Below are 24,754 nucleotides of genomic sequence, written 5' to 3'. Positions count from 1 at the left end.
GCAGTTACCTCTGCATTTGCTTCAGTCATCATAGCTTGCTCTGCATTTTCAATGGTCACAGCAGATTTTTTCACAGCCTCCTGGGCCCAGAAGTCCCGCAGCACCGAAACTGCTTCGTTCACCTAGAAACACAAGAATCTACAGTCAGGCATTGTGCCTCCCTTAGTGACTTCCTGACTCACACTGAAGAAGTTTCCTCTCAATCCCATTTGCAGCTCTGAAAAGTTGGCATTTGAAAAGTTCAGAAGATCTGGGAACTAAACTGACTTGTACTTTAGAATCAGGCCAAGAATGATTTGATGTTGAATGCTAAACAGACGGTGTGGACTGGGTTATCAACCTCGCCGTGCAGTGACTCTGGACACTCCAGGAGCTTCAGGATCCTTGTATTCTCCAACTCCAGAAGCATGCCAGTGATCTTGGGTGCCAGGTCAGGCTGCTGGTCCAGGATGAGAGAGTAGAGGTGCTGGCCTGGGGAGAGGGGGACCCACTCATTAGAAGCCAAAAAAAAAGACAAGCAGATATGGTGGAGAGATAGAAGACTATGGTCCGCCTGCAATCAAGTGAGAAGAGGTACCCAAGATTTCATGCCGGTCTTCAGGTGAGAGGCCAGCCACATAGGAGATGGTCAGGGGATCCTTTTTCTGCACAGGGCTGTGGTCCCCTGCGGCATGGCTGTCCTGAGGGGCCTTGTTTGCGAGGCCTATTGCTGCAGCCTCTGTGGCCCTGAAGGCCTGCAGCACGGCAACTCTCCGAGAACATCGCTACGGTGACCCGGGCGTGCAGGTTCTTCCTGTACAACATCCGGAGAATCCACCACCTACTCCACTCAGCTCCTTGTACAAGCAATGGTCCTATCCCGTCTGGACTATTGCAATTCTCTGCTGGCTGGCCTTCCAGCATCTGCCATCAGACCCCTACAACTGATCCAGAATGCTGCAGCCCGTCTGGTATTCAATGTTTCCAGACATTCACATGTCACCCCCCTGCTCAGCAACCTCCACTGGCTGCCTGTTATGGCTCGCATCAAATTTAAAACTTTGGTGCTCGCATACCAGGCAGTTAAAGGATCAGCCCCTGTATATATTCAATCCCTTATCAAGACCTATACACCAACAAGACCCCTCCGTTCTGCCACTTCGTGCCGTCTGGCGCCTCCCCCTCGCCACACCTGCACTTCACGCTCACGACTGCTGTCTGTCCTGGTCCCACGGTGGTGGAATGACCTCCCGGTGGATGTCAGAACGGCAGAGTCTCTGACCTCCTTCAAGCGCAGTCTGAAGACCCATCTCTTCAGGCTACACCTTTCCCTCCCCAACTCACCACCATGATTAGCCTTAGAGTGTAATGGCACTTATGTATAGATATTGTTACTTGTATAGGTATTGTTGTTTTTATTGGCTGTTGTATTGTTGTATTCTAGCTGCCAACTGTGTTCTGCTAGTTTGAAAGTTGATTGTACTCTTCAAGGGTTCTGATTTTCTATATGTTTACACTAGGACTCGGAACTGTACTGTCCTCTCAGGTCCTCTTTGCACTTGTTCTTGTGTTTGATTGGCACTTTCTTGTACGTCGCTCTGGATAAGAGCGTCTGCTAAATGCCATATAATGTAATGTAATGTAATGCTTCATCCACCTGGAAATGCAAGGCGATGCGGTCAGGTCAGGCGATCATTGACTGTTTCATGTCCACTGCCTGCTGCCTAAAATGTCTGCAGCAGAAAAAACCAAAGGCACTACCAAAAGAATCACACTTGGGCTGCATTTATTGCGTGCATCAAGGTGGAACAGACCCCAAACCATAGCACTCACCTTGCCATGCAGTGATTCTGAAGACTGCTGCAAGATCTCAGAGTTCTCCAGCTCCAGCAGCATGCCAATGATTTTAGATGCCAGGCCAAGCTGTTGATCACAGATGAGAGGGTAGAGGTGGTGACCTGCAAGGAAATAGACCCATCAGTTTTAATATTTAAAACAAGAATGGGGCGACATGATACGACATGGCTCTTTGATTGGCAGTCGTCTGGCAGTCGGAGCGTTGCCGGTTCGATCCCCCGCCCGAGCTGTGTCGAAGTGTCCCTGAGCATGACACCTAACCCCCAAATGCTCCTGACGACCTGGTCGGCACCTTGCATGGCAGCCAATCGCCATCGGTGTGTGAGTGTGTGTATGAATGGGTGAATGAGAAGCATCAATTGTACAGCGCTTTGGATAAAGGCGCTATATAAATGCAGACCATTTACCATTTAAGAAAACAGGAGATCATTGGAGAGCTAATAGACCTAAGCAAAGGATGACAAACTCACTCGGGATCTGCTTCCAGTCTTCAGGAGAGATGCTGGTCAGAAAAGAAGCGGTCAAGGGTTCCGGTATAGTGGGCTGTACAGAACCAAGGAAGAGGTTAAGCACCTTGTAGCTTAAATCAAATGAAAATAGCACACTAACATGAATGAAAAACTAATAAACAAAAACTTATAACAGGTTTTTAGGTATGGATTTAGGTTAGAGAGTTATAAAGACCTGGCATGATGTATCAGTCTACCTGCACAGAAGTGATCTGAGGCTGTGTGCTCAGGTGCTCCTGAGAGTCATCTACACCAGCAGCACAACCAAAGTTACACCACTCATTGGGGTTGAAAACACTGGCAGGCCTCTAGGCCAATGTAGGGAATTATGTGAATCTGTAGGGGGAGGAGCACACACTTGTTAGCACAAGATAACTAAGGGGGGGAAAAAACATACTAGCCCTTCCAATTGTCCAACTGATGGTTTGTAGCTTACCCTGTTTCTGCTTGGTCATTGGGTCAGGCACATGGGCAAGGGGTGGCATCATAGTCCTGGAGTAGTGGGCTTGGGGGCATGGGGGGCCAGGAAAGATCTGGAAATCTGAGGGAAATACTGGAATTACTCTATGTTTTGGTCGGAAACCATAATAAACTAGTGGCACCTTCTTCCTACCCTTTGTATTTTCGGCACAGGGGATTTTGCAATTGTAGACCAAATTCCTGTCATAATTTGGTTCTCTTACGCAGGGGCGGTGGCACTGGCCCCCCCTGGAATCTGATTGGCCACCCCTGGTGCCCCCCCTACCAGAACCGGAATATGATAGGTCATTGTACGCAGCAAACAATAAATATGGTAAGCCTTGATGGCTGGCCCCCCTCCTCTGGGTCTGTGCCCCAGCCTGGCCCCCCCATTCAAAATGTTCTAGACACGCCCCTGCTCTTACGTGAGTTCAAAATGTTACCAAATTGTATTTGAAGTATCCATTACAATGTCCCATCTTTTTGTATTGCAGGCATTTAGTTTATGGCAGTGAGCCTGCATACCCTGGGGCCACATTCTTTGATGAGACCAGCAAGGGCCCGGGACCAGTTGGGGCATCTGGGTGATCGGGTTGCATGCATTAATATTCCAGGCCTGAGGTATGGAGCAAGAGAATGAGGTTGACACATTGTGTGCCTTCAGATGGATCTATGATTATACAGTTCTCAGTGGCTGAGTGTTGAGTGTAGCCCTGACCTGTGGAATAGTAGCCATGAAGTCCTCCATGGGTAAGACCGCCTGGTAAGGATCCATTCTTGGACATGGCACAGGATGGCTGTAGCCAAATGTTAGGTTTGGCACATGCTGACAGGGGCTGAATGCCATGTTTGGCACAGAAGGGTAGAAGGCGCTGTGTTGCAGGGGCTGGTAGCTGATAGCTGGATTTAGCACTGGGTGGTCAGTGGTGATGGCTGAGTTTGCCAGCGGCTGGTAGTTTATGGTTTAGACTGGCACTGGCTGGTCAGTGGTGATGGCTGAGTTTGCCAGCGGCTGGTAGTCTATGGTTTGGACTGGCACTGGCTGGTCATTAGTATTGGCTGAGTTTAGCACAGGCTGGTCATCAGTATTGGCTGAGTTTAGCACAGGCTGGTCAATAGTGACAGTTGGCTTTGGCTCAGGCTGGCGATTTATAACCAGATTTGGTAGAGACTGGTGATTGTTGGAGGCTGGGATTAGCACAGGCTGGTAGTTTATAGTCTGCACTGGCACATGTTGGCCATTTGTCATGGCAGAGTTTAGCACAGGCTGATAACTGTTGATGGTTGGGATTGGCACAGGCTGGCAGGGGCCAATGACAGGAGGTAGCATAGGTTGGCAATGCATACGTGTGCATGGCATGCACTGGTAGTTATGAGCCAAACAATTTGGCTGAAGCTGGTTAGGATTCATGACTGCATGCAGTGCAGGCTGGTTGTTGGTGACAGACAGGCTTGGCTCAGGCGGGTGAAGGTTCATAGCAGGGTTTGACTGGGCCTGCTTGTGGGCTAGCTCAGCTTTGTAATTTGTCATGGCAGAGATTTGCACAGATTGATGACTGTTGATGGTTCGGATTGGCACAGGCTGGCTGGGGCCAATGACAGGAGGTTGGCAAGGCTGGTTGTTAGTGACGGACAGGCTTGGCTCAGGCTGGTGGACGTTCATAACAGGGTTTGACAGGGCCTGCTTGTGGACTGGCACAGCTTGGTCATTTGTCATGGCAGAGTTTTGCACAGACTGATGACTGTTGATGGTTCGGATTGGCTCAGGCTGGTGGATGTCCATAACAGGGTTTGACAGGACCTACTTGTTGGCCATTAGCTGAATGTTCATATCTTCTTGATGAGCAAGGCAGTCCTCTTTGTGCAGGGACTTGCTGGCGTGTCTGTAGCCACCTTCTGCGGCTACCTTATAGGGGGAGAGACAGCTTCTTTTGAATCTCCTACAGCTCAGTTTCAAATAACCTATTCTTTAACTTATTCTCAATTAAGCATTAAACATCACACCAATTCAACACAAACTTGTGCAGTGAAATTCCCAACCACAACTGGTCTTGCAAAAGGTCATTCACTGATTCCAATGATTGCGTTTGCACCCCCCTACTTTGTTTTTCTAAATAGAAATAAGATAATTGATTTTTATTAAGTGCACAAACCTGGCAGTAGGTTGTCATGGTTTCCTGTTTCTTCAGTTCAAGCTGCCGCTCTGCCCATTTTTGAGCACGGCCCACATAGATCCGCCTCCCATTGATCTCGGTCCCGTTCATGTTGTCCACTGCCTGAGCCAATCAAACAGCACATTTCTGATGATACAAAATTATTTTTGAACACTATCTTGGTTAAAAAGATTAGGTTTGCTCACCCTCTTTGCATCCTCGTGCCTCTGATAACTGACAAACCCGAAGCCTTTGGAATTTCCGCAGTTATCAGTCATGACTTGTACACTCACTGTTGGGCCTGCACAAAGGGTGCTATAGTTTCTCATTTCATAGATCACAATGAGTCACATTTAACCCTACCTAGCCCAAGCCCAATATAAAGTGGATTTCAAGGGGTTTTTAAAATTAAAATTTGAAAAGTTGAAACCTCACAAGCTCTACAATCAGAGCTTAATGCAGTGTATTTCAAGTAAGCCAACTGTCTACATGCTATCATCTGATCCTTCCTGTCAAATACATTTTTGAATGTATGAAGCCCTATTTTTACTGTGATTGGATCCAAATATGGCTCCACCTCTTCCTTTCTGAGGGACCTCCTAAAAAGTTTGTGTGCAAATACACTTAGTGAAACCCCATAAATGTATATGTATATGTATAATAAAGTACACTACTTTGAGAGAACAGTTAGCCCACTTAACATTCTCATCCAGTGAACTTGCGGCCTGCATTCAGGATCACATACTAATATAAGTAAGCAGTATGTTTAGTGGACAGTACATCTTTTGAGGACAGTAATTAGGGTGTTGTTTTGGACATGGCTCAAAAATGCTAGCTCGCCAGTCAAATCTACTCCCCGCCCTCCAAAATTTCCCGCGGAAAGATGCGTTTACATCATATCGCGGAAGTGCTAACTTGTACATAGAAGCTGACAATTAATACAGGTCATGTGCGTTACGTTAGTCCATGATTAGAACAATGTTATTGGGGGGCTGAATCTCCATTGTAGCGAATGCGCCGATTAATCTACCTGGTTAGCTATCTTGAAAATCCCACCACTTTAACACGCTAGCTGTAATTATAGGACTCACCACCAGCTGGTTCTCCGAAGTTGACATAGGGAACGGCGAGTAATCGCGTGCCTGCACACGCGGATGGACGACACTTTTCCAGCTCGACTGAATTTGTCAAAAAGATTGCTTTCGGTCACGGCATAGTGCTGGTCGCCCACATACAACGTGGTGTTCAAGTAATTGGGCGCATTCTTGCTCATCGTCATCGCATCCAGTTACAAAAGTTATGAAAACGATGGCATTAAATGAATAAAATTAAGAGTAAACGTTTAACACAAGTTCATTCAGCGTTGTAAAATAAGCGAATGTTTGCCTGTTAGCTAGCGAACCTATTATATATGACTGCTTTGATTTTATGACGCCTTGTTCTATGCTTATTATGACACGTTTATATTCTATCATGTCATAGTATGTGTAGAATTTGCTCATAGTAAAACGAAACAACTGCGGTAGGCTAGCTTACTATATATGAATTTATATGAATGTTTTGCATTCATATAAATTAATATATGGCCTTATTCTTATCAGTATGTCACAAATAATATACTGAAATGTACTGAATCCTTAAGTGAATGCTATTACATTGTATTGAGTACTGATTGGCTACAGTTGACAAAGCTGTTGCAGACGAGGGCCTCCTGTATTGTACTGAAATGTTGTGTTGGACACTGTATGTTGAGGAATGTAAAGGCAGCACAATGTAAAGGCTCTCAAAAATCCTAATAGATTCTGTCCCTTATTTAGTGTCCCTTTAAATGGCTGGATATGTTTTACTGAACAGAGACAGTAAAGCAGTTTGTTGTAGGGCACAGAGATCATTGGTATTATACCTGACTACATGGCCAGCTGCACCGCTCTCCCAGGTAGCCCAGGTACTACAGCGCAGGTCTGGGTAAAGGGACACACATCATGGGTGAGACTAAAGGTTCTACACTCTCAGCAGATTCTCAGCATCTGTATTCCTTCCTCTGTTTCTTAAAGAGCTTCTCAAGACTGGTAACAGGAGACTGAGTGCCTGGTGCTATATTATAGTACAGAATATCTATTTCCACAGGATTGTCCTTCATCGTGCAACTTTATGAACTTTCAGATTGAAATGTTTCAGCTTCAGTGACAGGGAGGCTGCAGGAGACCAGATATCAGACACAGAACTTCGTACAGCATAATGTGGTAGATTCCAGAGGTGCTGGCTGGATCCACTGGATCATTAGCCAAGTTTATTTTGAAACCAGCCTAAATGTAAATATTCTGTCACTCATTATGTATAGGAAAGTAGGCAGTTGTTAATTATTCTCATCACAAATTCACAAGTTCCTGTACACCAAAATTCACACGCCGAATGTTTAATATGGGAATACAGGCAAATATGCAACTCAACACAAAGTCATGCACAAATGGTGTTTTAATCTAGACCTTAACCACATGTTTGTGTCACTGTTAATACCCAATGTCTATATAACCTGAAACTGAGAACTATTTTCTCGTGCCCGTGGTTCTCACACCAACAGGCATTTTGTAAACAAACTTGTAATGCAAGTTCCTCAGGAAGAAGGAGCACAAATCCACTGTTTAGGTCATGTAACACTAAGCGATAACATGTTGAAACACAGGCGCTGGGAACCAGCTGCATTTCCAGCTGAATGCCTGGCATAATTTTCCAGACAAGGAATCTTTACTCACTGAGGTGTTGTGCTTGTCAGGTCTGTCACTATTGCTCAGATGAATCAGGTGAAAGCACTCATGTTTCTCCTACATTGTAACTTGTTCTGGATTGGCGAATGCTAAATTAATGTAATGTAAAGCAATGGCATGATGATTCACTAAACAGCAGCTTGGTGGCCATGCCTTTGTCTGTCAGGAATGGTGAGGCCATAAGGAAGAGCTAGCATAGCATTGCGGCGTGATGTCACCTGCCATCAGGGAGGTGGTTGTATGCTAAAGTTGTTGTGCTGTGACACAGAGACTGGGGTTGTAGCACTTCCTCTAGACCACCTCTTCAATGTACTACAGATCAATACAGTATTACAGTACGGATCTCCAGCTGTCGTGTGAAAGCCATTCGATTTATGAGTGAAAGTAACAGTCATTCATTCTTTTTGAGTGTGCTGGGTGAGTTGTGTCTGTGTTGTCCTCTGCGTGCTTCTTAATTCATAAACAGGACAGAAAAATGAATGTATTCCAGGAACACGGGGAACAGTGAATGAGCTGGAATCCCATAGAATGCTCACATTGTGAGACTACTCATTTTCACACTTCAGAAATCCTGGGTGTCCTTACATAACATAGTGAGACTTTCGCTCAGTGGCTACATTCATTCGGATAATTCAATTACACATCATTCTCAACCCCTAATGAGATTATTGGGTTCAACTGTCTCGGGTGACCTTTGAATGGAAAGAATGCAATTATCTGTGGAACGAACATAAGTTCAAGTCTTGGAATTGGAACATAAGTCCTTGTTAAGCCTAAAAGAATGATGGACATCTTTGCATCAGTCACTGCTGGACCCTCAGCAGTGTCTACATCCCACCTTAGATGCTGTTGCAGAATCAAATTTTCACTCCTATTTTTCAGAACCAGAACTTTTCCATCTCATTTTTGTATAATTAGAATATAGTTTATTTTGACAGAATCTCACCATGGTGGTTGAAATTAGCACAAACGCAGAAAACACTGTCACAAGAACAGCTTTAAAATTACTGAACATTCTATGGCTGCTGTATCGCTCAACTGTAATTGCAAGCGTGCCCTGTAGAGGGTGCTGTGACATTGGAACAGGTGATTTGAGTGCAAATTCCCTGTAGACGCTGTGAATAAATGAATAGTAGTAATTATGGTGATAATAATAGTACTACAGTATGTGTAATAACTAACCTTGAAAATGTTGTTTGTACACCCTGTCAATGCCTGTCTCTTGGTATTAACTAACAGATTTGCATATGTATATGCAGAAATATGTATTTATACATATGTATAAAAATATATACACTTTCAAGCCCTAAAGGATGTAACTAGGGTCAAGTGAGCCCAGAGTACAAATGCTTTAATTGTCTTGTAAGTAAGGCCTCTCAAAATGTTGCATAACGTTTTAATACCATGAAATTTAATACCCTGTACATTCTTGTACCTCATCTGACACAGTGTGTATATTGAACTCCATATTCACTCCATATTGAACAATGCAATATGCTCCCAGCATGAAAAACTGCCTGTTTTATTTTTGGTAATTCTGACATTTGTCAGCCGTATATGTCATGTGAGCTCCCCGTTCCCATGGAAAAATCACCGTTGGACGTCAGTGCTCGTAACGCGAGTCAGTTTAAATCAAATGATCCTCACATTCCCCCATTTCCCAGTCTGTTGTCCGAGTCTTCGGGAGACAGGGAGGGGCATGAGGAGAACAGTACCCTGTGCTGTTTAACCTTTCAGTGAAATCTGTTTATCTCTTACAGCCAAATTCCAATTCAAAAACACCTCCTGAGCAATGTAATATTGATAGCCGCAGCAGGGGCAATGATGTGAAAGTATGCTATACGCTGCTCGCCTCCACGCCCACAGCGCGCAAGTGGACAGGATTGATGAGGAGCAGAATTCCTACTGAGGTTTGTGGCCCCTATGGGAGCGACCTGTTTGGGGCAGAGTGTGTATTTCACTGGGGCTCAGACTGAGAATGCGCTGGCCTGGTCCGCTCTGCGCTTTCATCCCCTGTCCAGACCTGGCCCATAAGCTCACTGCTGAGGAGAAAGCGTGTTCTTTGTTCAGAGGTAAGGTAAGGAAAGGCCCAGCAGCTCCTCAGTATGACATATTTCAGGTAGACCACTGAGACAGGAGAACATTCCTCTGAGTCCCCAGTCTGTGAGGAAACCCTTTCTAAGTTCGGAGCATCCTGAGGTTACGCCGACCTTTTTTCCGTGGGAAACTACAGCCGGACTGCCGCGAATCTGCTTTTAAAAGGGTTCTTCAGCCTGTTTATTTTAGTTAAGTTTTTACAAATTCTGTCACAAATAACAAATTGTTCCCTGTTACTCAATTCCAAGTAAATATTTCCCTTTTCAGTTTCTGGAAACTGGGGAACATCCCAACTGTAACTTTCAAGGGATAGTTCACTTTCTGTGGGCGTTGTGATGCTTTCGCACGGACAGTTTTTGTGTGCAATGAAGGATATTGTAGATATTGAAGGATAATTTTACAATGGCAGAAAACAGCTTTAAGATAAATCTCCCCCTGGAAGAATATTGTTGTGGAACAAGCTGTTTTGGAGTTATGTTTACTGTATTGCCTTGGACAATACAGTAAGTCATCCGAATCATCTCTGATTGTCTAAAATATCGTTCATTTCACATAAATACGGTCTTGGCCAGAAAAACATCCAAAAAAAACAAAAAAACAACCACTGATAATATCTCAGCAAATAAAGGATCCCTTTAAGGGGCAATAATAAGACGCCACTAGATGGCAGTGCAGTACTTCAAGTTATTGACAGGTGCCCTCCATAGTAAGTTGTGCTACAAACACTTTCCCGCCGAAACACTATACCTGATAATGACCCACATATGTCCTTAACCTTGTCTCTCCTTCAGTGGTATTTCTGATGCCTGCATTTGGAAGGAATCCCAAAATGTTAAGCATGGAGTGTGTATGTAAAATACAGTGACTATATTATTGCAGCAATTCACAAGCTTTATGAAAGATAGGCCAAATAAATAAATAAAGAGGTTATTATTCTGACAAGTAATGAAATCTAAAGTTCAGCTATTTGGCCTATTGCTGTGAAAGTGCATTATCTGCAGTGACAGAGTCAGAGGCTGGATTATCTGTGTGTGTGGGGAAGGGAGAGAGCCCTAGACTGGGGCCTCGAAGGTCAAGAGAGCTATCATGCAGTACCAGCCTGCCCTCACCACCCCGTGGGTTTGCATTAGTGTCGGTGTCACACTGCCTCAGGTGCGGCTGACAGGCACCAGAGCCCAGCGTGTTAGAGATGAGTCACGGCTCAGATATATGTATACGGGGAGGGAAGCATGTCTGTCCTCCCAGGGGGGCCTGGTGTGTGACCCTGAAGCGCAGCTCATGAAAACCCCACTTCCTGCTCTGCTACAGCTCATTCCCCCACTTCCTGCGCCACATTCCATACTCTCTGGAAGAAATGCTTTGTTGTCTCCCCCAACCCCCCATGGAGTACAGTGACCCCCCCCCACCCCCCAAAAAAATGTTAACACTCCAGGTTATACTGTGCGGCTGGCTGAGGTCTGGGGTTCAGCTGGACTGCGCCTCTGAGCCTCAGAGCTGGAATGCGGAGCGCTCTCCGGCTGCCTTGGGGGCCGATATTAACGGGCCCCTGGAACACTCTAACCCAAACCAGGTGCTGCTCGTCTCCGCACGGAGCAGCAGACGTCCGTGCCATTCAGCGCTGGCTGCCGCCCCTCTGCCAAGAAGAAAGGAGGTCTGGACTACAGCGGGTTTCATGTACTGAAATGTTTATTGTTTGACCATGTTGCTCTGACACCAATAGAATAGACCACATATTCAAATATATTATTGACAAAGCAATAGAAACATTTTTCTTCTTTTACCACAGTTTTAACCACTTAGCAAGGCACAATACAGACGGTACAAACAAACAAAAAAGCTACAATGCCCTTATGCTTTTTCCTATATAAAAATAGTTCATAAAATAGATCTCCATAAGTAGATATAGTAACAGATATAAAACATTTTAAATAGTTATACCCTTACATTTTAACTTACAGTATATACACACCCATAATAAAAATATTAATATATAATATAGATTGCACATTTCTCTATTTAAAAAAAAATCAAGTTCAAGTATGGCATCCTTAATGGATTTGCAAGGCTAAGAGATTGTAAGCTATGCCCCTGTACAGTGTCCACACTCAGTTTATGCAGCTGGATGGACAGTCTTATAGCCCTGTGTTTGCAGTCTTTTTTTGTTTTCTCTTTCTTTCTGTGTCTCCATTCCTGGCCCATGGGTCAGAGTTACTCTGAGCAGGTGTTGGAGAGATTTGCAGCAGGTGAGGGAAAGTGTGAGGTCTTCCTGGTATTCTTCTGGATAGGGCAATGTCCATTGCTCCTGTTCCCCCTTGACCACCCTTGGGTGTCCGGGCCATGGAAGAGGAGGTTTAGCCATGTCCCGTAATTTTGGGGGTAATCCCTGCAAAGCTGTGGGAGAGAGAAGCGTGTAAGGTCCCATTGTCCTAGGAGTGAGGGGTTCCCCCAAATACACGGACATCCCTCCAGCCTCTCCACGGTACCCGTTCCTGTCACCCCACTTCGCCTCTCTCTGTCCAGTCCTGTTCCAGCCTCCCCCCCCCCTGCAGTCCTGCGGCTGCGGGGTGAGTGTAGTACCCCCTGGCTCTGCTCTCTGGCATGGACGGGAGTCTTGGGCACCTGTAGCCTTTCAGTGGCGGCCAGATCCTGGCCCTCCCCCACGCGTGCTCCCCTGGCCTCATGTCCTTCGCAGGAGGGGGTCCAGCCCGCATCTGCTCCTCCAGGCTGGCCGCAGCCTGCCCTCCTCCTGCCGCAGGGCCAGCTGAAGCTGGGGCACGGAGCGTCTCCTCCTCCCGTACCCTCCCGGGCTGATCTTATCCATGGGGGCGCTGCCGTCCTTCAGCTTGTTGTTGAGCTGGTGGATTCTGTGTAGCAGGTCGTGCACTGTGCAGGTGCCCAGGGAGCAGCCCGCTGTCCGCCCCGCGCTCACGGTGTTCTTCGACCTCCTCACCCGCACGCTGATGTCTGTGCTGGGGGAAGGAGAAAGGGCAAAGAGAGGGAGAGCGTTAATCCAGGGACGGCATTCCTGGGCTGGTTCACCCCTGCTCCAGAGGTCTCCTGACTGCATGACTAGTGCTAAGAAAATTTAATTAAATAAAAGGTCTTCTTACCTGGGATGGGGACTGAAGGTGTCTCTGATGTCTTCTGGTCTTACGAACTGTGTTGAGTCTGCTTCGGCAGCTATGGACGTGCTGCTTAAATCTCTTTTACTTCTGTTCAGCAGCCAGATGTTCAATCTGAAATTGAGCGGGATATTTCATCAGACTAACCGACCTGTTTACTGCACAGAACACAGTACCGCAGAAACACACCTCATGTGTAGTACATATTTTGTGTGACTGAAATAAAGTTCAGTCCATCAGGAAATAATCAACTCACCTCCTTTTCATCTCCGTGCTCAAGCCCAGTTTGGCACTCTCCACTCCAGAAGCTACAGTAGCCAGCAGGCACCAGCACAGCACAGACTGGACTAGAAGTTTCATATTGTGTGGAACCTGTGGGGGAGAGGGCAATGCGCCTGTCAGTCATTTACTCTATCCAAGACCACAATTTAATAACTCAGCACTGTTCTCCTGGTTGCACAACAAAGTCCAAAAGCCAAGTTATTGCTGCTTATCATTTGTTTATTTACAGTGTCATACAGAGAGTACGCTTTGCCGGCTAAGTAAACAAGACTACAGTCCTACCTCTGGCCCTCAATCAGCACAGTATACAGATACCGTTACTTTTACAACAATCAAGAATATTTCACTTCAGTCTTCTGTCTGCACCAGATAAACCTAGTTCCCTTCTAAGAACAATTCCATGAACTACTTCTAATTCTGAGAACAAGCAGAACACAAAATAAAATAGGATGCTCCATTTTAACAGAAAAGGGAAATTAAAGATTTGTTTTACATCTTATATGAAATCTGGAGAGCAACTTAAAAAGTGCTGCAAATCTTATATAACATTAGTGCCATACCGGACCCTGTCAACTGCTAGTCAGCTCTGACCTCAAGCAAGAATCAATCCAAAAGCTGTCAGTTTGCATACATATGCTGTGTCTGCTCTAAATTAAAGAGTACATACCTGAAGTTCAAAATAATCCACTGATTGTGAGGAGAAAAGGTCTGAGATGAGAGAGTATCCCAGAGGCTCTGTGGTCCTGTGTGTATCTCTTAGCTCTGTGGAGCAGCTGTCACACTTCTGTTGGTCTGAGTTTCAGAGCCAGAAGATGGAACTTTTATACTCACGGTGGGAGGGACCTCTGCTTGTGCCAGCACATTACAGAGAGATGTGTACTGGCTATGAGTTAAACAATGCAATCCCCGCTTATGAAAAAATAAATAAAACAGGAATTTGGAGAATGACATTAAGGGGGTATGAAACATGGAATTTCTCACAAGAATGTGATTTCTCGTAATGATTTTGGATTCATGCCATTTGAAAGTTATTGGAAAAAAATGATCTGCTTTTACATTTTTTTTATTTTTGTGGTTTGTTTTCAGTTTCAGCTTCTGTTTATGTGTCATACATGTACAGCTTGTTCAGTGGAGTTATATTTTATGAACATTTTGTACAGTAAGGCTCCCTGCCCTGTTACTGTCCTGTACGTACTGACCTGGATTCAATCAGTATTTGTCTTTATCTTGGAATTAAAATTAAATACAGAGCTGCCTTTTTCCTCGCAGTTTGGTGTGTTCAGCAATCACTATAATTTACCTTAATACTTGATTTATTGAATCCAATTACTTGTTTAAGTGCATAAGTGTGTTTAAGTTGTATATTCCAAGGTATTAGAGGATCTGTCTTATAACTGTGCTGCCAAACCCAATAGCTGAATAAATTTCATGTCCACACTCATATCCACAGCTTTCTGAGTGAGAAGCAATCTCTCTCGGAGCAAGATTTAAGATTAAAAATACACTTCCATTGATATGTGATTCAGCATAAAGAGAAAGTAAATGAGTGAAGTGACAGGAGAGTAAATATGAGGAAAAACAAAGTGAAAACAAATGGTTACTACAAATGCCCTTGGGTGAAGTTTCAGTCAAAATGCCATGGTTATTAGATTGCAGAGAGGGCACTGTATGTGGAATGTTTTAGATTGTGTAAAAGATACACATGCAATCCACAAGAAAGTTTACCATCAACAAGCCTCTCCAACAGCACACTGTATATGAAAATGCTTTTAATTTGTACTTAAATTATTTTTTTAAAGAAACTTGAGGTGTTTTAAACAAAACTGGAAAATGGTGACCTTCACGGTGAAGTACCTAGAAATGCAAATAAGCATTCTTTTCTTGTGGTTATGGCAACAACACGTAAAGTGCTCAGGGTGTATTTTAAACAACTGATAAAATAGCCTGTACGTGCCAAGGAGGAACATATCTCTTTTTCCCTTTGTTTGCTTCAGAGAATAATTTGCAAAGCACAGCTTTTTTTTTTTTAAAGGGTGGAATTTGAGCGTGTGTTCAAAACACTACATACCAATCTAATGTTATTGTGCAATATATACATATTGCGCTCTATGTGTATGCATGATGAAGCTGAAATGCTGGGTCATATTTAAACAAACCGAAGGGGGGTCGCATATTTTCTGATTAACTGTAGACGTGCTGCCAATTTACTCTCATTAGTGGTCGGTCTGCTTCGCTTGCTTACAGGGGGAACTCCGAAACGCAGCGGCCGTCCGCTGACAGTTCAGTAATGATAATTGCCTCCAGTGTAAGGGTAATCCCACTACATTGGGGATTTTCTCCATATTTGGTACTTTTGTTTAGATTGCACAATAACCACATCCTCGTGTGAGCTCCTTGCTCCTTATATGGGAAATGTTTGTTGGCAGAACGTGGAGTGATAGTGACGGGAACTGACATTGCCTTGGTTACAGGACAGACAATGCTTTGGCTGTATGTCCAGGTAGGGCTTTGTTACTGTACACAGTTGTGAGGGAGAGGTCTTTCCTAGAAAGAAACATTCCAGAAGAAAGGTCCACACTCTTTGTTTACTTAAGAGGGATCAGACACTTGAATTGTCTAGGCATCAGCCTCCACACAAACGCACAGTATGTACACAGTGTGTGTGTATGTGTGTGTAGATTCCCTGTCACAGAGGTGTTTAAATGTTCTGCATGCAGACAGCTAAACCTCTTGATCATGTCTGCATGCTTTTATGCATTTAATCAGCCATCATGTCGCAGCAACTAAATGCATAAAAGGGATTGGTCATGCACACTAATCTCTAGAGTTTGCAGAGAATGGTGTGAAGAACAAAAAACATCCAGTGAGCAGCAGTTCTGTGGGCAGAAACCTCGTTAATGAGAGTGGTCTGACTGGTCAAAGCTGACAGGAAGGTGACAGTAGCACAAATAGCCACACATTAAAACGGTGGTATGGAGAAGAGCATCTCTGAAGTCAACAATTTTCTGCATACTTTTCTACATGAAAAACGAAGCTTGAACTGAAATGTTCTTATAGCAGAGGCAAGAGTATTTTCTTAAGTTTGTAAGTTTGGCTTAGAAATCTGCTTGGTCATCATCCTCTCATGCCATGTCACTGAATGATCTGCGGCTGCAGTGCTGGCGTACCTTTGTGAAGTATTCCAGGCATTCCTTTTAAACATATGTTCGTTTTTTGTTCAGGGTAATGAAGCAGGAACATGGGATTGACCCTGAGGGAATATCTGAAGTGTTTCATTTATTTTTTTCTGGCAGAAATGGAGCGCAGTAAAACATCGGGGCTCCAGTCCGGTATGATATCTGCTCTGGTCATTCAGCTGGAGATGGAGTTCACGGTTCAGCACCAGCACAGCACAGCCCACACATTTCACTTCTCACTTCCACATGAGCAGAACAGGGAATGCAGCTGAGGTTGTGTAAGGCTGCATGCCTATCACTAACCCCCCACACCCCTCCAACAATTTGACAGTCATCAGATGCTAGACTAATGAAAGACCTTATGATACATTTTCTGTATTCCCCTGTGTGGTTAGCTGGAATGACATTCACTGAGGATTAATTACAAACGAACATCAAAAATAATATTATTAAATGTTGCTTCTTTTGTCATCATGAGCAACTCTTGGATGTCGAGGATGGCACAGTTTCCATTGGTTCAACAGTCTGCTGCAATTTAATGCCTTCTGTTTTTGATTAACCTTAACTTTTAACTGAATGTTTTACTTGATCAGCAGTCAGTGAAAAGGGGTGAAATCAGAGGAGTTAGCAACACTGATGCTGTCTGTGCACATTCACATTCAGCATTTTGTATGTTTCCATTAAAATGTGCATTTGAGCTGTGATATTTTATTCAGCATAATCTGTTTAATAAGGACTTAAGGACATTTAATAAGGTGTGAAATATCTTGGTAATTCAGCGATAGAAGACTAGTTCACTATGTTCTGCGATAATAATTCATAAGTCATTCTGCACTAGGTGCTTTTAAACATTTTTATAGAAATTGCTCATTTGCATCTTAGAACTATGGGTATGTTAAAAATATGTTATCATTCCTGTGTCATCAGCTGCAGACACTGTAAGCAGATGTTTCCAGTTTCAGTCTACAGAATCAATCAAACCATGACATGATGTCTCTTCAGTTGCTCATTGACTGATTGCCTAAATCCTGGTTTTTCAGCAGGATGTCCTTGAAGACAGTGTAGGGTTCCCTGGCCAGACTATATATAGATTTGGGATATTTCAATTTTTTTTTAACAAAACTCAACTTGCTTTCCAGGCACTCCAAAAGTAAAAGAAATATGGAAAGAATTGTTGTACAAATTATTGTAATGGCACTAGCGTTACAATAAAGGCTTTTTAATTAATTATTGTCCACCTTTTCTGATTTTGGAGAGCCTAGAATCGTCTTACTATTGCTTTGTTCCCCCAGTTACAACTGCACCTATTTCACATTTCAACTATGTTTTTACAAGATCACCCAGTTTCCTTATTTTTTTTAGATCTTTTTGTAATTATAACCATTTGAACTTATAGTAAGGGTCCCCTGGATGCCTGTGAGTCTGGGTGGGGGTCCCTGGATCAAAAATTATTATTATTATTTATATATATTTTTAAATAGGCATTGACCGTAGCAAACCTTACAGATATGAATGGCTGTGATGTGCACTTATGTCCGTTCCCCAGTGTCCTGAGATAGACCACTCTCCTGTCTGGTACCCTAAGAGGCAAAACCTGCTATAAAAAAAAACAATGAGTAAATTTAAGGAAATAATTTACAAAAGAACAATTCTAGTAATGTACATCTTTGATAGATTATATAGACCTGTATTATATTTCATCTGGGAGCAGAGTCTTGGCTACCCCAGTTAGGCTGTACACTATAAGATGTCCCTTATTTTACTACCAAATGTATTGTGGCTGCTTAAAGGCAACTTCTGCTCTTTTTTTTATAATCCAAAAAAGATCTTGTTTTGGATATGCAGGCAGCCCTACCACTATCTCAATGGCAGCCTTAATTTTTTTTTAAAAGATGTTATGGTATTACTGTTATTCCAAAAAAGGAAGTAATTACCCTGCTGTAATTACATCGTTTGGTTCCAACAGGAAACGTTTTCATAAGCCTGTGCAAAAAGACAAACTAGGAGTTTCCCCAAACCGAATTCCAAATTTATACGCTCCTATTCGTTTTTTTCTGTTTTATTTTAGGTTATTACTGAGTCGGATGTTTTCCTCTTGTATCCACGCTTGTCTGTGCCGAGTCGTGGGCTGCCAGTGCGTTTTAACGAGAGCACGGTTTTGTGTTAGTAAACCGGGAGGCCCACGCCCATGGGCCACTCACACAGCCGCACGCACGCGCAGTCACCTCACTTGTGTCAAACATGGCTGTGCTTTTGAAGAGAGAAAAATGCTGAATTGTCTCGGTATATTTAGTAAAAAGAACCAAACATGGCGAGGTTGGCTGATTATTTGATTGTCGTTGGATATGACCACGAAAAAGCTGGTGAGTAGTCTATGAGAATGTCGCAAGCTTTCAGTTTTCACGGAAATCCAACATATGGATGCATGTTGCAGCTGGATAGTTCGCGCAGGCCGTATAGTCAATGGATTATAACAGGATATTGATGTAGCTGACCAGCAAGCTATTGAAATTCAGTATTCGGCAATGCGTGCCAATTGATTTTCTAAAATAGCCACGATTTGCTTTGTCTTTGATACATTATTTCGTTGTGAAGTAAACGCTGTGCTAGGAAAACCGAATGCGTGTTCAACAGTTTAACTTTAATTTAAACTAATCATAGGATATACTGATTAAATAATGACTGGCATGGGTTGTTTTAAAAAAAGTTACAGGAAAGAACAGTGCTTTTTCTATTATTCAGTATTTTACAGCTCATCGGTCCTTTGGCAGATATAAAAGATGTATCTGTGCATCCTCCTAGGCTGATTCGCAGACTAAGAAATGGGGTTACAGGTTAATATTTGTTGGTAAAAATGTTTTACACAGCCTTAATGTCGGGCTTTTTTTCTGCAGCAGCTAAATTATGTTGATTTAATGTTGACATCGTTTCAACGTGCCAATTTAAAAGAACTCTTTCAATTAGGCAGTCAATTTTATCTTAATTAATCGGATTGATTTTTCGTTTAAACCGGGCTCCTCGATTCCGTTGGTTTCATTGAAGACAACCAATTTCTCTTCTTCGAATGTGCGCGACGTTATATCCACGGAAAACAACTGTATGTTTAGCTATAGCAAACAGTATCTTTCCAAGAGAGAACTTCCTTTGTTGTGGAGAGCGGATGTAACTGTCCTCTTTATGACTGTGGGAAACAGCACAGATTATTTGGACAGTGTACTAAAAGGCAGAGGGTGAACCAACAGGTGATTCCAATTCAGTTTCAGGAATTGGACATTGTAGAAGTATCGCTGTTCGCAGTGCATGTGACATAGGCGCAATGATGATTATGATCCAGACACGCATTCAGTAGTAAATAGCGAGGAGGAAATTAAATTATGACCAGGGTAGATTGTAAAATGACCTGCTTTTGCGATTCATAAGGATCTTCATCAGCAGGACGGTTCCGTCACCGTGTATGGCGTGTTATTGGTGCAAAGCTTTGCCATTTGTTGATGCTGTCAATGCCACTACGGACTTTGATTGGCCAACAGGCCAACATCTTTACTGCGCAAATGCTAGATTTAGAATACTAAAAGTAGCTGGGTCAGTACAGTATGTTCAGTATGCACACATACCCAACATACAATATTTTAAGTGTTACAGTATGCTTATTGTGCACTGTTTTTACAATTACAGTATGCAATTAAATCTTCTCATAGAAACAGGAAATATGAGGTTTCCTAGTGATAAGACCACAGTTGTGGGCAGCAGCACAATCTTTTTTCAGGCTCATTTCCTTCTTCCGCAGTTCCGGTTTAAATGTGTATTTGGATTAAATACAATTGACAGATTTAACCATAGCATACAGCATTCTCATGTTTTGATCTTCAATTATAGGTGAGGGCAAAAAATATCTAACTACATTTAAGATATTGATAATGACCTTGCATGTTGATATGCGTTTGAGATGCATCCTCATGTAAACCTGTATTCAAGCTCGGTAGCCTAGATTCACTCCAAGTTGGAAGATTAGTTTGAAGCTGAAAACCAGGTAATGTTAACTATTCATCATGTGATGTCTGATGTCACTATTCTAGTTTAGAGTCATGTGATGTCTGAAGCTGCAGTTCTTATGCAGGGTGATGTGGAATGAGGTGTCGTTGTTCTAGCAGAGGATCATGTGATGTGGGGATTCCTCTCACTTCAGTGGAGCCTCCTGCGTGTGCTTCCGGAGCCATACATTTCGCATATGTCTTTTATTTCCATTTTTAAGTTCCTGCAAACAACCTTTCCTGCTTGCACGTGAATGGTGATATTTGGCCACCTCTAGTGTCCTCTATTTCATGTTTTTCTATGGAGGTTTTCATACTGGTATTGCTTGTGTTCAAAACACTCACTTCCTCCCCCCGGCAGGTACTCTCAGTAAGCTAAAGCACCCGTGAATGAGTGGAAGTCTTGGTCTTGGGATTTCTGACTCTCTGTCCTGAACACCTCTGCCTGGTGCATGTACCGTATGGCCTCACTGCTCCTCTGAGGATGTGTATGAATGGTGCCGGACGCCACCTTTGGTGTAAACCTGTATTTGAAATGTACCCTGGGAAAAGGCAGGAGGAGAAATTGCGCTGCCAGAGAGAGTCTCGTTCACCTGGCCAAAGTGTCCCTTGTGGTTTACATTGGTCCTTTGCCTATCTTGCTTCTGGGACATGGTCCCTCTCAGTCTTGTGCCAAATAACACAAGTGACATTACCCCAGGCTCCAGGCCCATTTTGACAAAGAATTCAAAAGGGTTTTCAGGTGTTAGCGGTTTTTGCTTATAATGTCTGTTCAGTTGAATGGAATGGGAAATGCGTTTAGATGAGTATACAGGATGCAAGACTATTCAGCTGGAAATGTCTTTCCCTGTAGGCTTGGCTCATTTATATTCTGATTGATTGATTGATTAATTGATTGATTGATTAATTGATTGATTGATTATCTCATTGGATTGAGTATCTTCTGTTTCTGTAAGAGTACATAAATTTAACTCTTTTCTTGCTCCTGCTCTTCTCTGTGCAAGACCGACTTGTGAACTGCAACATCGTGTTTGAATTGCCATTGCATGCACTGGGGGAGAGGACGTGCTTGTCTGTGCTCCCCTGAATCAATAAGGGTGGATCCAATAATGGTGGCAATTAATTAATAATGAAGGTGAAGGATCGGCCATGTGTGAGAGCCTGTGTTGCTTGCTCTGTGCTGTAACAGCCTCACAGTGTTGTGTGTTTAACCAGTGAATGAGACATTTCATTAGAGGCCAGCCGCACTGAGGACTTTTATCATTCAGGGCAGATAAATGGTTGGTCTGGGGCGGGGGGGGGGTCTTCTGCTGCTGAATCCCTTCAGTCATCAGCTACAGTCTATGTCTGAATAGGTAAAAGGCGCCCACCCTTGCCACTGGACATATCTGGCCAAGTGACAAACGACTGTCTTGTGCACGACGGAACAAAATGTTCTTGGTATGAACAGTACTGGTTTGGACTGAGGGGGGAAAAGAAAGAGGCCTTCCAGAACCTTCCGGGCCCTGTCCGGGAAAGATAACAAACGTGCCGTGCTACACTGTGGTGAGCGTGTAAGATGTATCTCTGAGAGAGCTCTGGGAATCCCCTCTCCATGAAGGGTTTATTTATCTGCTTTAATTTCCTCCTCCTCCTCCTTCTCGTACCGCTGGCCTGCTACGTGATGCTTTGCTGTAGCTGTTTGAACCGTGGGTGCTGACCGCCATACTGTGGGGAGGCTCTGCCGTGGGAATCCTCTTGGCAGGCCCTCAGTCCAGAGCCCGGAAGCTTCTAGTTCAAACGGCCATCCAGAGGGACACTCGATCTTTAAGTAGCTTAATCAAATGGCGGATGGATGTGACCGCTAACAAAAATAAAAGAAAAAGTATTTGTGTCAAATAGTTCTATGGCGAGGAAGCTTGTCTGTTGTCTGCTACTAGACTGCAGATGTTTCTCACACCTCACAGCACCAGCATCAGCTTTAAGGAGTATGTCCTGGCTCTTAATGAGTCTGGACATGATGAGCAGCTGAACTGAGTTATTCCCTGCCTGGTCAGCAGGTGGGCAGACAGGATGAAAACACCGCTGGCGGAGCTTCAGATCTGAGCCTGTCCACCCTGAGAAGCTGCAGACTAGGCTAGACCAGCGGTTGGCTGTAAAACGATACAGGCCGGGGGAGTACTTCTTTTAAACAAATTGCCATATTTTCTACAGTAGTAGGGCAACAGTGCTAACGGCCACATCCGCCCAGCAGCCGACCTCTGACCTCTAACCCCCGTCATCCAGCGCTGCCAGGTCTGGGGTTCCGACGCAGGCCAGCGGGATTTCCTGCAAGTAGCTGCGGAGAGGAGACGTCCTCACGTTCTGCGCGATGCGCGCTGGCCTCGTCCACCGGCCGTCTCCGCGACACGGCAGACTGCACGTGGCCTGCGCCCGGCGGTCACGCGACCTGCCTCAGGAGGCCGGCGCGGGTCCACAGGGTGGCCTAAAAGGTCTCTCTCAGCTCCGTGGGTCACTGACACTGAGACGTTTGTGTGCGCTGGAGCAGTCTACGCTGCCTGTGAGTTACAGCCCCATGCCAGGTTCATTCACGTGAGGTGAAAAGTCTACTATTTTTAAGTCGCAGGTTAAGTCATCCCCACTGTGTCTGGTGATGCAGCCTCTTCCTGCTGCAGGCAATATAGCGGCAGGGCCAGCCGTGGACTCCTTTACTGCAGCAAGACCATGTTTCAGTTGATATTAAAATCCACTGCTTTCTTCTCTCGTAAGGTACGGTTTGAGCATTGGGTGGAGGATCCGTTGCCTCCAGGGACACATTTGTGACCCTGCATGACGGCTCCTCCGCAGGTGAATCAGACGAGTGGAATGTGGTTCCCTCTAGGGCCTGATGTGGTAACTGGAGTGATGTGTCGTCATTTTATCTGAGTGTCTTCTGTCAGATTGACAGCAAGCATCTCCTGTTTCTCCAGAATCTGTTCTTCAAAGGAATGGACAGTGTTATCACGGACTAAGAAAAATCGAAACTAACTGGCTATGTCTTCTTTATAGGCAAATGAGGGAAAGTGTTTGTTCTGTGTCCAGATTCCTGAACTAATCAGTGCAGTTTTGCATGGGGGGGGGGGGATTTGACCTTGTTTGTAGTGTATTAAAAATGAGCTTGTTTGTTATAGATTTGGCTTTTATGATCCAATTTATCTTGAAATACCACAGCTTAATTTTTGTTGTGACAGTTCATGCATCTCTTTCCCCCTCCTGGGATTGTTTTTTGGTCGAGGGATTCATTAAATGATTTCTGGTGGATGCGAAGCAATAAATTGTAATTTCCTGCGGAGCACTCATTGCTGTTACCTGCATTATTCTGTGAAAATGTCCTTTTCAAGCATATAGAAGGTGCATTGTTGCACGGTCACTTCTCTTGATTTATTGAAAGTGAATGCAGGAAAGAATTATGCAACTCTCTTGGAACCTGCAGGAAAAGTGACCCAACATTCCAGCCGGGGAACACAAACTTTCCGGTTCTAATCACCACCTTAGGGGAAATGGGCATGCACGGGCAAATTCTTTTATTCGCTGAGAGCATCGCTTTTAGAAAGAGAGCATGGCTTTAGAGGTTTCTCTCTTGGTAACAGAGAATGGCTTCAGTGGTTTCTCTTTTAGAAAGAGAGCATGCCTTTAGTGGTTTCTCTCTTGGGAACAGAGAATGGCTTCAGTGGTTTCTCTTTTAGAAAGAGGGCATAGCTTTAGTGGTTTCTCTCTTGGGAACAGAGAATGGCTTCAGTGGTTTCTCCTTTAGAAAGAGAGCATGGCTTTAGTGGTTTCTCTCTTGGGAACAGAGAATGGCTTCAGTGGTTTCCCCTTTAGAAAGAGAGCATGGCTTTAGTGGTTTCTCTCTTGGGAACAGAGAATGGTTTCAGTGGTTTCTCTTTTAGGAAGAGAGCATGGCTCATACAGCTTTACTTTTATTTACTGAAGGTGTGTGGGGTGAGCACATCAATTTTGCTGAAACTTTGTGTGAATGTTCTCAATAGAGAACATACAAAACATTAGCCTCATTGGATGAACAAGATGGCGCTCCCCTGTGTGCGACGTAGCGTAGCTCTCCGAGTCAGGTTTTATTTCGTTTTTGTACTTTTAGTTTCGTTTTTGTCTTTTCATGTGCGGTACGTGAGATCTAGTATCACGTACGATCGGGAGAACTGAGCCACAAGGGAGATTTTGATACGAATTTTCTGGACTCCTTCCCGGAGATACAGCTCCACGCTGGAGTGTCGCCGGGTGAGGCCACAGCAGGGGGATCTCCTGGCGCCCGGAGGCTGACACGGAAGCGTGATAGGCGGGGAGGAGC

At 44.1% G+C, this 24,754-nt stretch overlaps 3 protein-coding genes across 3 annotated transcripts in view; 1 reads left to right on the top strand and 2 right to left on the bottom strand.

Moving 5' to 3' along the window:
- Nucleotides 1–338: 338 nt before the first annotated feature.
- Nucleotides 339–5,235, bottom strand: LOC133111075 (polyadenylate-binding protein 1-like). Its single transcript, XM_061221234.1, has 6 exons — nucleotides 5,164–5,235; nucleotides 4,958–5,080; nucleotides 2,543–2,653; nucleotides 2,307–2,379; nucleotides 1,813–1,937; nucleotides 339–471 (listed from the first exon to the last, which is right to left on the bottom strand). Exons 1-6 carry the CDS (start codon nucleotides 5,233–5,235, stop codon nucleotides 376–378), a joined length of 600 nt encoding a protein of 199 aa, XP_061077218.1. The 3' UTR covers nucleotides 339–375.
- A 6,252-nt stretch (nucleotides 5,236–11,487) lies between these two features.
- Nucleotides 11,488–14,439, bottom strand: LOC133111797 (pro-adrenomedullin-like). Its single transcript, XM_061222384.1, has 4 exons — nucleotides 13,891–14,439; nucleotides 13,198–13,313; nucleotides 12,930–13,055; nucleotides 11,488–12,788 (listed from the first exon to the last, which is right to left on the bottom strand). The coding sequence occupies exons 2-4, from the start codon at nucleotides 13,299–13,301 to the stop codon at nucleotides 12,497–12,499; spliced, it is 522 nt and encodes a 173-aa protein (XP_061078368.1). The 5' UTR covers nucleotides 13,302–13,313; nucleotides 13,891–14,439; the 3' UTR covers nucleotides 11,488–12,496.
- A 4,174-nt stretch (nucleotides 14,440–18,613) lies between these two features.
- The window catches only part of LOC133111378 (myotubularin-related protein 13-like), a 99,493-nt gene continuing 93,352 nt past the window's right edge, over nucleotides 18,614–24,754 (top strand). Inside the window, exon 1 of the mRNA XM_061221675.1 lies at nucleotides 18,614–18,762. Within this exon, the coding sequence (XP_061077659.1) occupies nucleotides 18,708–18,762 (55 nt within the window). The 5' untranslated portion in view covers nucleotides 18,614–18,707. The remainder of the gene's footprint in view (nucleotides 18,763–24,754) is intronic.

This window comes from Conger conger, chromosome 15 (genome assembly GCF_963514075.1).
Source record: "Conger conger chromosome 15, fConCon1.1, whole genome shotgun sequence".
In the NCBI taxonomy this organism is placed as follows: Eukaryota; Metazoa; Chordata; class Actinopteri; order Anguilliformes; family Congridae; genus Conger; species Conger conger.
The sequence above is the reverse complement of the archived record's forward strand: the minus strand, read 5'-3'. Positions and strand labels throughout refer to the sequence as shown.

Bases quoted from the DNA above. Each gene is read 5' to 3' on its own strand.
- LOC133111075 (XM_061221234.1), bottom strand. From the start codon at position 5,235: ATGACTGATAACTGCGGAAATTCCAAAGGCTTCGGGTTTGTCAGTTAT. The intron at 5,081-5,163 runs GTGAGCAAACCT...TGATTGGCTCAG, and splicing joins GGCACGAGGATGCAAAGAGG to GCAGTGGACAACATGAACGG. The intron at 472-1,812 runs GTGAGTGCTATG...CCCTCTCCCCAG, and splicing joins CAGAATCACTGCATGGCAAG to GCCAGCACCTCTACTCTCTC.
- LOC133111797 (XM_061222384.1), bottom strand. From the start codon at position 13,301: ATGAAACTTCTAGTCCAGTCTGTGCTGTGCTGGTGCCTGCTGGCTACT. The intron at 13,056-13,197 runs GTGAGTTGATTA...GCTCAATTTCAG, and splicing joins AGCACGGAGATGAAAAGGAG to ATTGAACATCTGGCTGCTGA. The intron at 12,789-12,929 runs GTAAGAAGACCT...TCCTTCCCCCAG, and splicing joins ACCTTCAGTCCCCATCCCAG to CACAGACATCAGCGTGCGGG.